This window comes from Hordeum vulgare, chromosome 7H, assembly GCF_904849725.1.
Source record: "Hordeum vulgare subsp. vulgare chromosome 7H, MorexV3_pseudomolecules_assembly, whole genome shotgun sequence".
NCBI lineage: Eukaryota > Viridiplantae > Streptophyta > Magnoliopsida > Poales > Poaceae > Hordeum > Hordeum vulgare.
The window spans coordinates 19,753,261-19,764,616 of NC_058524.1; the positions used below are offsets into that span (position 1 = coordinate 19,753,261).

The 11,356-nt window shown below is 35.1% G+C and overlaps 1 protein-coding gene across 1 annotated transcript; it reads right to left on the bottom strand.

The window, feature by feature from the left end:
* Nucleotides 1-10,327: 10,327 nt before the first annotated feature.
* LOC123412616 (leaf-specific thionin-like) lies at nucleotides 10,328-11,154 on the bottom strand. Its single transcript, XM_045105567.1, has 3 exons — nucleotides 10,876-11,154; nucleotides 10,727-10,795; nucleotides 10,328-10,632 (listed from the first exon to the last, which is right to left on the bottom strand). Exons 1-3 carry the CDS (start codon nucleotides 11,108-11,110, stop codon nucleotides 10,532-10,534), a joined length of 405 nt encoding a protein of 134 aa, XP_044961502.1. The 5' UTR covers nucleotides 11,111-11,154; the 3' UTR covers nucleotides 10,328-10,531.
* Nucleotides 11,155-11,356: the final 202 nt, after the last annotated feature.

The following is an 11,356-nucleotide window of genomic DNA, read 5'->3' on the forward strand; positions in this document are numbered from 1 at the left end:
TATCAGAAAACCAACTGATGAATCTAGTCTCGGATGCTCTCTATTTATAGGAAGTATTCCATGGTGACACCAGACATGCCACATTGCACGAAGGTATTGAATGAACAATTCTTTATTTTTGTGGTCTGGTTTTACATCCAGCACACAAACACGAATAATTAAATAGTAATGGCGGTGCAGGCATCTCATATAGACGTGCAATTATTGTCAATAACATTGTTTACGACCTTAATGCATGCCCGTCACACTCATACACAAACACGAATGGCCTACAGGAAAGAGTGATCATGTCACAACACTTATTATAATGCATGACCTAGTGTACATGTTGGATCAATAAGTAGATTAAAGAAGCTTTATGATTATCTTCTATCCTTGATTCGTGAGATTCATAATGAATAGAATCAATGCACAAGTTTGATTGAATCTGGGATGACTACTGGTATATGTTCCATGTAGAGTACTTCACCTAAAACTTGGTGTACTCTAGATAATTTTTATGATTCTACCACTGACTCAAATTTTATTATTATTTATGTTAACTTCAACTGACTTATCGACACATATGATTGCACATATTTAAAACAGCATGATCGAATAAAACAAGTTTTTCTCATTAACTGTATTTTTCGAACATACCCATCCCTGTATGCACGAGAAATTATGAGTCGGATTTGTGTGACCTGTGCAACATACTACCAATTAGTCTGTTATTTCATTTGGGTTGTTGGGTTCGTTTAGGACCAACTCTTATATAGCATCGTAACAACATAGAGATAAACATTACCTAACGATCGTCCGATGATATTTGATTTGTTAAGCACCACTTGTTTGTTGTACTACATACGCGTATGAAAGGGGTCGTCTAACAACCGCACATGCATGCTTAGGTGTTGGGGCCAATAAATTGTGTGCTTAGATAATAAAAAATACTAATAAAAAAATTGAGAGCCAAGAAATTACACATAGTCACATAGATCATTCTGTCGTACGTTATTATCGCGTACATCATCACCAACATGTATACAACAAACAAAAAATATAACGATAATAGACCCAAGATGCCTAACCTTTTCTATCGTGAATACCAAATGGTTTCACATAATACTCTCTCTAGTACATATTAATTACTGAAGTTGTACTAAAGCTGCAATGATTAATACGAATTGGAAGGATAGAAATTTGAGCACAAGAAAATATCAGTTGTCCCAAAAGTTACAACATACCTAAATATATTAACATTATAACAACATTGTAATTATCCAAAAATATTTTGCATGTAACATCCTGTACATATATGGATGTAGGCAAAGCTCTAAATGGTTCTAATCAAATCCATATTGCAATGTGTTGGTATTTTGTAACTAGTCATGGACACGTTGTCCATGTTTTCTTTATTTTCCTTTAGATGGGATAGAACATCTTCCTCTTTAATAGTTCTCTATGAAAGCCCAAGAGCCTACAAATCCCCCTCCTTTATTGCGATCACATTGCCAAGTCACCATCCATGGATGCCCGAGTATCCATCAATCAAGAGTTTATTTCTTTGTAGTAGTCAAGAATCGGTGTTAATTGAATTCAATGGTGCGGCTTGCGAGGCATCTCCTCTTCTCTTTTTTCTATTCTTTGATTACCTTAGTGGCCTCTTGATGTTCGAAACAACTTGCAAAGAATATTTGAATTGGTGGGATTCCCTATATGCAACCTAGATGGGACTATAGCTGCGAAATTCAATGAGTCCCTTGTGTTTCTTTCTATCAGGGTATACGTCCTACACTTCTGATAGTATCAATGAAATCATGTCTTGTAATCAAAAACATGTCATGTATCACTTGGTCACTCGAGCATTAATTTGGCATCCCTCATGGGGGCTCGTGTATTCGAGTACCACGCAAGCGATTTTTTTTCAGGCACGCGCATCTATATTTAAAATTATAGCGTGACGGTAGAACCAAGTGGAACGATGCGTACGTACGTATTTATTTTTATAGTAGGTATAGATGTTTTATTCCACTAACTTATTGACACATATACCACTCCATATATTCAAAACTACATGATTGAACATAACAAGTTTCCGTTCATTAATTGTATATTTCTAGCATCCCCATCAATGTACGCGTGAAAAAACATGAATCAGATTGGTGTGACCTCTTTGGCATACTACCAATTAATCTATTACTACATTTGGGTGTTGAGTTAGTTTAGGACCATCTCTTGTATAGCGTCGTAACATGATAGACATATAGTACCTACCGATCGCAGGATGACATTTCATTTATTAACCAACACTTGTTTGTTGTACTACATACGTGCATGTAAGGGGCCGGCTAGCAACCACCCATGTATGGTTAGGTGATGGGGCAAATTATTTACGACCTTACCATATTGAAAATAATAATGAAAAAATGCGACATACAATAACGTACACTTAGACACATAGATTATTCTCGCGTACATAAAACCAAAACAATATTAATGTGTACATCATCAACAACATCTAAACAAAGAACAAATAATCTAAGCATAAGACAACCAAGATGCTTAACCTTTTCTATGGTGATAACCAAAATGTTTCGGATCAATTATTAACACTGACTCATGTCACTCTTTCAGTCGATACCTTATGTTTTCTTATCTTTTTAGTCGATTTTTGTTTTGATGCTTTTCATGGTATAAATTTTATATTTATCACTCGATCTCATTTGTACCATTGCCTGTTAATGACTATCTGCTGAAAGGAAAGCCAAAAATTCAGTAATGCTTTCTGTTTATTACGAGGTGAGTTACTATTTCATTTTTACGTATGTAACTTAGGCCTATATTTTGAACTGTGTTATATATTTTGATGCTTCTCATGGTACTCTGATGATCTTGTTAGTTTGTAAATATGCTTCACATGACTTAATAAAAATCTATCGCTTTTGGAATAAGTAGTTACAAATAGCTACGACTTCCCGTTAGTGACTAGTTCATGCATTTTAAATGCGTTTATGAGAAGGAGGGTTCATATGTGAGGATGATGTGGCACAAATAGTCAACCCTGTTACAGTTGAAAGTTAATTGGGATGGATTTAATGACTAGCGGGGTCATATGTGAGTCTAAGAAATTACAATAGAAATGAACACAATATTACATTTCAGAAAAAGTTATAAACTTTGAAAATTCCAATGAATCTGTTTATGGCATTTCAGAAAATCATAGAAAGTAAAACGTAACTCACATGAAATTAAATTATATATGAAGAATTAACATAATATTCCAATGAATCTGTTTATGGCATTTTCATGCATGTTAGAACAACGTGTGTCCTCTTTTTAGGACATTCAAATAAATGACATTTAAATAATCACATATGGTGTTTGACTTTCAAACTTTGGATCGGACCAACTTCATTTAATCTTGTTGCTTGATGCATTAGCGCAAACAACATCATATTGCCATGTCATGTTCACACATCATAGTGTTGCATTTCCGTGAAGTAAATTTTGTTATTTTTCTGTTTGCCGGTGTTGTTCCCTGTTGGTAGATGATGGTTCCGACGTTGTGATTGTTGACACTACTGAAGACTCATGGTAATCTTCGGAACTGTCAAGCAAGCAACACCCTTGAACATTTCGATACAATCCCACTGTCTCACTCTTCCTCTCATTTCAATGCATTTGGACAACATGATTCAACTGTTGGTTATTTATATTTTTGCAGAGATAGACGTTGTTTAGTTTATGTTTTCATATTGATATTGACATCGAAGGATTAGCTTGGTAACCCAGATAGTGGTGTGGCTCCTTTGGTTGGGCCGTTGTAGCTTTCCAGGCTCTTCCATCCATTTATAGTAGATTTCTGTACCCACACATGTAACTTCTGCTTGATGTTTGTATCGTCCGAATGTTGGGCCATGTGACCCCCTGCTTGTAACATTATACTACATTGGCTCTTCGGAGCCTTCTAAATATATATTTTGTTGTACAGTTATGTTATGATTTCATGTTGTATCTACACATATCTTGCATATTGCGTGTATATTTAAAATGAATTGGTATGTGTCGAAATTAGCTCTATAATAAAATGCCTCCTTTTGCTTCCATGTAGTGGAATTTAGTTGAACTATCTTTTCTGTGGCTCTATGGCATGGAATCTTGGGAAGATCATCTCTTCCTAGTCTCCAAAAGTGACTTGTCATTCTCAAATGCATCCCAATATCATGTCATTTCCATCTTATCCCATAGCCAAATTCTTTTTGATGGTAATATTCCTTTTTTTAATAAAGGAATAAATCCAATTTGCTCTTAGTTTTGAAGCAAACTATATTTTTGTCTCCCCCACATTCCCAAATAACTCTCATAAATTGTTTGGATCATATATTCATCACGTATGTCAAAATATTTCCTTGTCTAGTTCAAAAATAATACAAAGATATGCCTTTTCCTATACTGCCATGAATAACACTTTGTGAAGGAAGTGTCATTTCTACATTCGTGTTTTCCGTCAAAAATTTGGTGGACTCTTTCCTATCCATATTACGGCAGCATGTCAAAATTCAGCATCATTTGCCTATTAAATATTTCTCAGCTAATTTCCAAAGTGTCTCTCGAGAAAGGAACTTTGTGAAGGAGGTACTGTCTAGGCATATCCTAAAGATTTCAAAAAAAATTATGACCTTCTGATGCTCAAATAATAACACTCCTCCAAATGATTTGAAACATGAATGACGAGGTCGTCCAGTCACACTGGTTGATGACTAGTAATATAAATGGAAAAGGAGAAAATATTTTAATTATGATTTACCACACAACCACACATTATAATAATACAACACATTATATTGGATATGACATACGTTTCTTACAAAACGATGAGCACATTATCAATAATATCGCATCACCGAGACACTTACAAGAAGAAATAAATTGACACACTGGATTGAACATGTTATCCAGTTATTCAATATAACATTGACACTCCCGTATATTCAACATGAAATGTCGACTGTCACACTTTCTTAAGGAAGGACTTCGCCAAATTCATAATCCTTAGTGTAGAGATGGTAGCATCCAGTTTTGCAATGATCTTTGACATCGTTCACTTCTTCACTCGCAACAACTAAGTGGAGAATTGTTTCCATTAGAAAACAATCACTAACTCGAAGTGAATAATAATATGCAACGAATGGCCCATAATGTATTTCGCTTACCAGCGTTGATGTTCCCGCACAATGAGGACATGCATTCCAACTTGCAGTACTCAATGGATTTTGCGCCGTCTATAAAAGAAATATGTATGTAAATGGAATTTTTACTCAAGATATGAACGATAACGAGAAGGATGGATTCAGAATTTACCTCCGTCTGTGATAAGGTTCAAGCGGTTACATGAAGGCACACATTTTTCCAAAATCTTGCAACCACATAAGCTTGCACACGTAGGCCGAGAGGAACCCGTGACACGACATACATTATAGCAGTTTCTTGTCGTGGTGGAACAACAACAACTCTTGGCCTCTATATGGGTCTGTTGAAGGACTAGTCCTAGCATGAGTACTCCAATAATGATACTCTTAAGACTTATGGTTTCCATATTCACCTTGTATGTATTTATCAGAAAACCAACTGATGAATCTAGTCTAGGATGATCTCTATTTATAGGAAGTATTCCATGGTGACACCAGACATGCCACATTGCCCGAAGGTATTGAATGAACAATTATTTATTATTGTGGTCTCGTTTTACTTCCAGCACACAAACATGAATAATTAACTAGTAATGGCAGTGCAGGCATCTCATATGGACGTGCAATTATTGTCATTAACATTGTTTACGACCTTAATGCATGTCAGTCACACTCATACACCAGGCTGGCCTAGAGGAAAGAGTGATCACGTCACTAAACTTATTATAATGCATGACCTATCGTACATGTTGGATCAATAAGTAGATTAAAGAAGCTTTGTGCTTATCTTCTATCCTTGATTCATGAGATTCATAATGAATACAATCAATGCACAAGTTTGATTGAATCTGGGATGACTACTAGTATATGTTCCATGTAGAGTACTTCACCTAAAACTTGGTGTACTCTAGATAATTTTTATGATTCTACCATCGACTCAAATTTGATTATTATTTATGTAATCTTCAACTGACTTATCGACACATATGACTGCACATATTTAAAACAACATGAGCGAATATAACAAGTTTTTTCTCATTAACTGTATTTTTTGAGCATACCCATCAATGTATGCACGAGAAATTATGAGTTGGATTTGTGTGACCTGTGAAACATAGTACCTATTAATCTATTATTTCATTTGGGTTGTTGGGTTCGTTTAGGACCAACCCGTATATAGCATCGTAACAACATAGAGAGAAACATTATCTAACAATAGTACGATGATATTTGATTTGTTAACCACCACTTGTTTGTTCTACTACATACGTGTATGAAAGGGGTCGTCTAACAACCGCACATGCATGCTTAGATGTTGGGGCCGATAAATATTGTGCTTAGATAATAAAAAATACTAATGAAAAAATTGAGAGCCAAGAAATTACACATAGTCACATAGAATATTCTGTCGTTATCGCGTACATCATCACCAACATGTATAAAACAAACAAAAAATATAACCATAAGAGACCCAAGATGCCTAACCTTTTCTATCATGAACACCAAATGGTTTCAGATAATACTCTCTCTACTACATATTAATTACTAAAGTTGTACTAAAGCTGCAATGATTAATATGAATCAGAAGCATAGAAATTTTAGCACAAGAAAATATCAGTTGTCCCAAAAGTTACAACATACCTAAATATATTAACATTATAACACCATTGTAATTATCCAAAAATATTTTGCATTAACATCTTGTACATATACGCATGTAGGCAAAGCTCTAAATGGTCCTAAGCAAATCCATATTGCATTTTTTGGTATTTTGTAACTAGTCGTGGACACGTTGTCCATGTTTTTTTTTCTTTTCCTTTATATGGGGTAGAACATATTCCCATTTAATAATAATCTATGAAAGCCCAAGAGCCTACAAACCCCCCTCCTTTATTGCGATCTAATTGCCAAGTCACCATGCACAGAAGCCCGAGTATCCCTCAATCAAGAGTTTATTTCTTTTTTCCGTTCTTTGATTTCCTTAGTGGACTCTTGATGTTCGAAACAACTTGCAAAGAATATTTGAATATGTGGGATTCCCTCTATGCAACCTAGATGGGACTATAGCTGCAAAATTCAATGAGTCCCTTGTGTTTCTTTTTATCAGGGTATACGTCCTACACTTCTAATAGTATCAATGAAATCATGTCTTGTAATCAAAAACATGTCATGTATCACTTGGTCACTCGAGCATTACTTTGGCATCCCTCATGGGGGCTCGTGTATTCGAGTACCATGCAAGCGATTTTTTTCCAGCCACGCGCAACTATATTGATAACTATGGCGTGACGGTAGGACCAAGTGGAACGATGCGTACGTACGTATTTATTTTCATAGTAGGTATAGATGTTTTATTCCACTAACTTATTGACACATACCACTCCATATATTCAAAACTACATGATTCAACATAACAAGTTTCCGTTCATTAATTGTATATTTCTAGCATCCCCATCAATGTACGCACGAAAAAACATGAATCAGATTGGTGTGACCTCTTTGGCATACTACCAATTAATCTATTACTTCATTTGGGTGTTGAGTTAGTTTAGGACCATCTCTTGTATAGCGTAGTAACATGATAGACATATAGTACCTACCGATCGAAGGATGATATTTCATTTATTAACCAGCACTTGTTTGTTGTACTACATACGTGCATGTAAGGGGCCGGCTAGAAACCACCCATGTATGGTTAGGTGATGGGGCCAATTATTTACGACCTTACAATATTGAAAATAATAATGAAAAAATGCAACATCCAAGAAAGTACACTTAGATGCATAGATTATTCTTGCGTACAAAAAACCAAAACAATATTAATGTGTACAACGTCATCAACATCTAAACAAAGAACAAATAATCTAAGCATAAGAAAACCAAGATGCTTAACCTTTTCTGTCGTGATAACCAAAATGTTCGGATCAATTATTAACACTGACTCATGCCACTCTTTAAGTCGATACCTTATGTTTTCTTATCTTTTTAGTAGATTTTTGTTTTGATGCTTTTCATGGTATAAATATTATATTTTTCACTCGATCTCATTTGTACCATTGCATGTTAATGGCTCTCTGCTGAAAGGAAAGCCAAAAATTCAGTACTGCTTTCTGTTTATTACGAGGTGAGTTACGATTTCATTTTTACGTGTGTAACTTAGGCCTATATTTTGAACTATGATATATATTTTGATGATTCTCATGATACATTGATGATCTTGTTAGTTTGTAAATATGATTCACACGACTTAATAAAAATCTATTGCTTTTGGAATAAGTAGTTACAAATAGCTACGGCTTCCTGTTAGTGACTAGTGTTAGTGACTAGCTCATGCATTTTAAAAGAGTTTATGAGAAGGAGGGTTCATATGTGAGCATGATGTGGCAGAAATAGTCAATTCTGTTACAGTTGAAAGTTAATTGGGATGGATTTAATGACTAGCAGGGTCACATGTGAGTCTAAGAAATTACAATAAATATGAACACAATATTACATTTCAGAAAATGTTATAAAATTTGAAAATTCCAATGAATCTGTTTATGGCATTTCGGAAAATCATAGAAATTAAAACGTAACTCACATGAAATTAAATTATATATGAAGAATTAACATAATATTCCAATGAATCTATTTATGGCATTTTCATGCATTTTAGATCAACGTATGTCCTCTTTTTAGGACATTCAAATAAATGACATTTAAATAATCACGACTTTGACTTTGAACCTTTGGTTCGAACCAACTTCATTTAATCTTGTCGCTAGATTCATTAGCGCAAACAACATCATATTGCCATGTCACGTTCATACATCATAGTGTTGCATTTTCGTGAAGTAAATTTTGTTCTTTTTCTCTTTGCTGGTGTTGTTCCCTGTTGGTAGGTGATGGTTCCGACATTGTGATCGTTGACACTATTGAAGACTCATGGTTATCTTCGGAACTGTCAAGAAAGCAACCCCCTTGAACATTTCGATACAATCCCACTATCTCGCTCTTCCTCTCATTTCAATGCATTAGGACAACATGATTCAACTGTTGGTTATTTATATTTTTGCAGAGATAGACGTTGTTTAGTTTATGTTTTCATATTAATGTTGACATCGAAGGATTAGATTGGTAACCCAGATAGTGGTCTGGCTCCTTTGGTTGGGTCGTTGTAGCTTTCCACGCTCTTCCGTCCATTTATAGTAGATTCTGGACCCACACATGTAACTTCTGCTTGATGTTTGTATCGTCTGAATGTTGGGCCATGTGACCCCCTCATTGTAACATTATACTACATTGGCTGTTCAGAGCTTTCTAAATATATATTGTGGTGTACTGTTATGTTATGATGTCATGTTGTATCTACACATATCTTGCATATTGCGTGTATATTTGAAATAAATTGGTATGTGTGGAAATTAGTTGTAGAATAAAATGCCTCCTTGTGCTTCCACTAAGTCCTGGAATTTAGTTGAACTATCTTTTATTGGGCTCTATGGCCTGGAATCTTGGGAAGATCATCTCTTCCTAGTCTCCAAAAGTGACTTGTCATTCTCAAATGCTTCCCAATATCATTTCATTTCCATCTTTTCCCATAGTCAAATTCTTTTTGGTGGTAATATTCCTTTTTCTAATAAAGGAATAAATCCTATTTTCTCTTAGTTTTGAAGCAAACAATATTTTTGTCAGTCCCAAATTCCCAAATAATTCTTGTAAATTGTTTGGGTCATATATTCCTCAAGTATGTCAAAATATTTCCTTGTCTAGTTCAAAAATAATACAAGGATATGCCTTTTCCTATACTGCCATGAACAACACTTTGTGAAGGAAGTGTCATTTCTACATTCGTGTTTTTCGTCAAAAATTTTGTGGACTCTTTCCTATCCATATTAGGGCATCATGTCAAAATTTAGCATCATTAGCCTAGTAAATATTTCTCAGCTAATTTCCAAAGTGTTTGTCCAGAAAGGAACTTTATGAAGGAGGTACTGTCTAGATATGTCCTAATGATTTCAAATTTTGATATGACCTTCTGATGCTCAAATAATAACACTCCTCTAAATGATTTGAAATATGAATGACGAGGTCGTGCAGTCGCACTGGTTGATGACTAGTAATATAAATGGAAAAGGAGATAATAATTAAATTATCATTTACCACACAACCACACATTATAATAATACATCACATTATATTGGATATGACATACGTTTGTTACAAAACGATGAGCACATTAATTATCAATAATATCGCATCACCGAGACACTTACAAGCAGAAATAAATTGACACACTGGATTGAACATGTTATCCAGTTATTCAATATAACATTGACACTCCCGTATATTCAACATGAAATGTCGACTCTCACACTTTCTTAAGCAAGGACTTCGCCAAATTCATAATCCTTAGTGCAGAGATGGTAGCATCCAGTTTTGCAATGATCTTTGACATCGTTCACTTCTTGAATCGCAACAACTGAATGGAGAATTGTTTCCATTAGAAACAATCACTAACTCAAAGTGAATAATAATATGCAACGAATGGCCGGTCCATAACGTCTTTAGCTTACCAGAGTTGATGTTCCCGCACAATGAGGACATGCATCCCAACTTGCAGAACTCAATGGATTTTGCTTCGTCTATAAAACAAATATGTATGTAAATGGAAATTTTTACTCATGATATGAACGATAACGAGAAGGATGGATTCAGAATTTACCTGCGTCCGTGACAAGGTTGAAGCGGTCACATGGAGGCACACATTTTTCCAAAATCTTGCAACCACATAAGCTTGCACATGTAGGCCGAGAGGAACCGGTGACACGACATACATTATAGCAGTTTCTTGTCGTGGTGGAACAACAACAGCTCTTGGCCTCTATATGGGTCTGTTGAAGGACTAGTCCTAGCATGAGCACTCCAATAATGATACTCTTAAGACTTATGGATTCCATATTCACCTTGTATGTATTTATGAGAAAACCAACTGATGAATCTAGTCTCGGATGCTCTCTATTTATAGGAAGTATTCCATGGTGACACCAGACATGCCACATTGCACGAAGGTATTGAATGAACAATTCTTTATTTTTGTGGTCTGGTTTTACATCCAGCACACAAACACGAATAATTAAATAGTAATGGCGGTGCAGGCATCTCATATAGACGTGCAATTATTGTCAATAACATTGTTTACGACC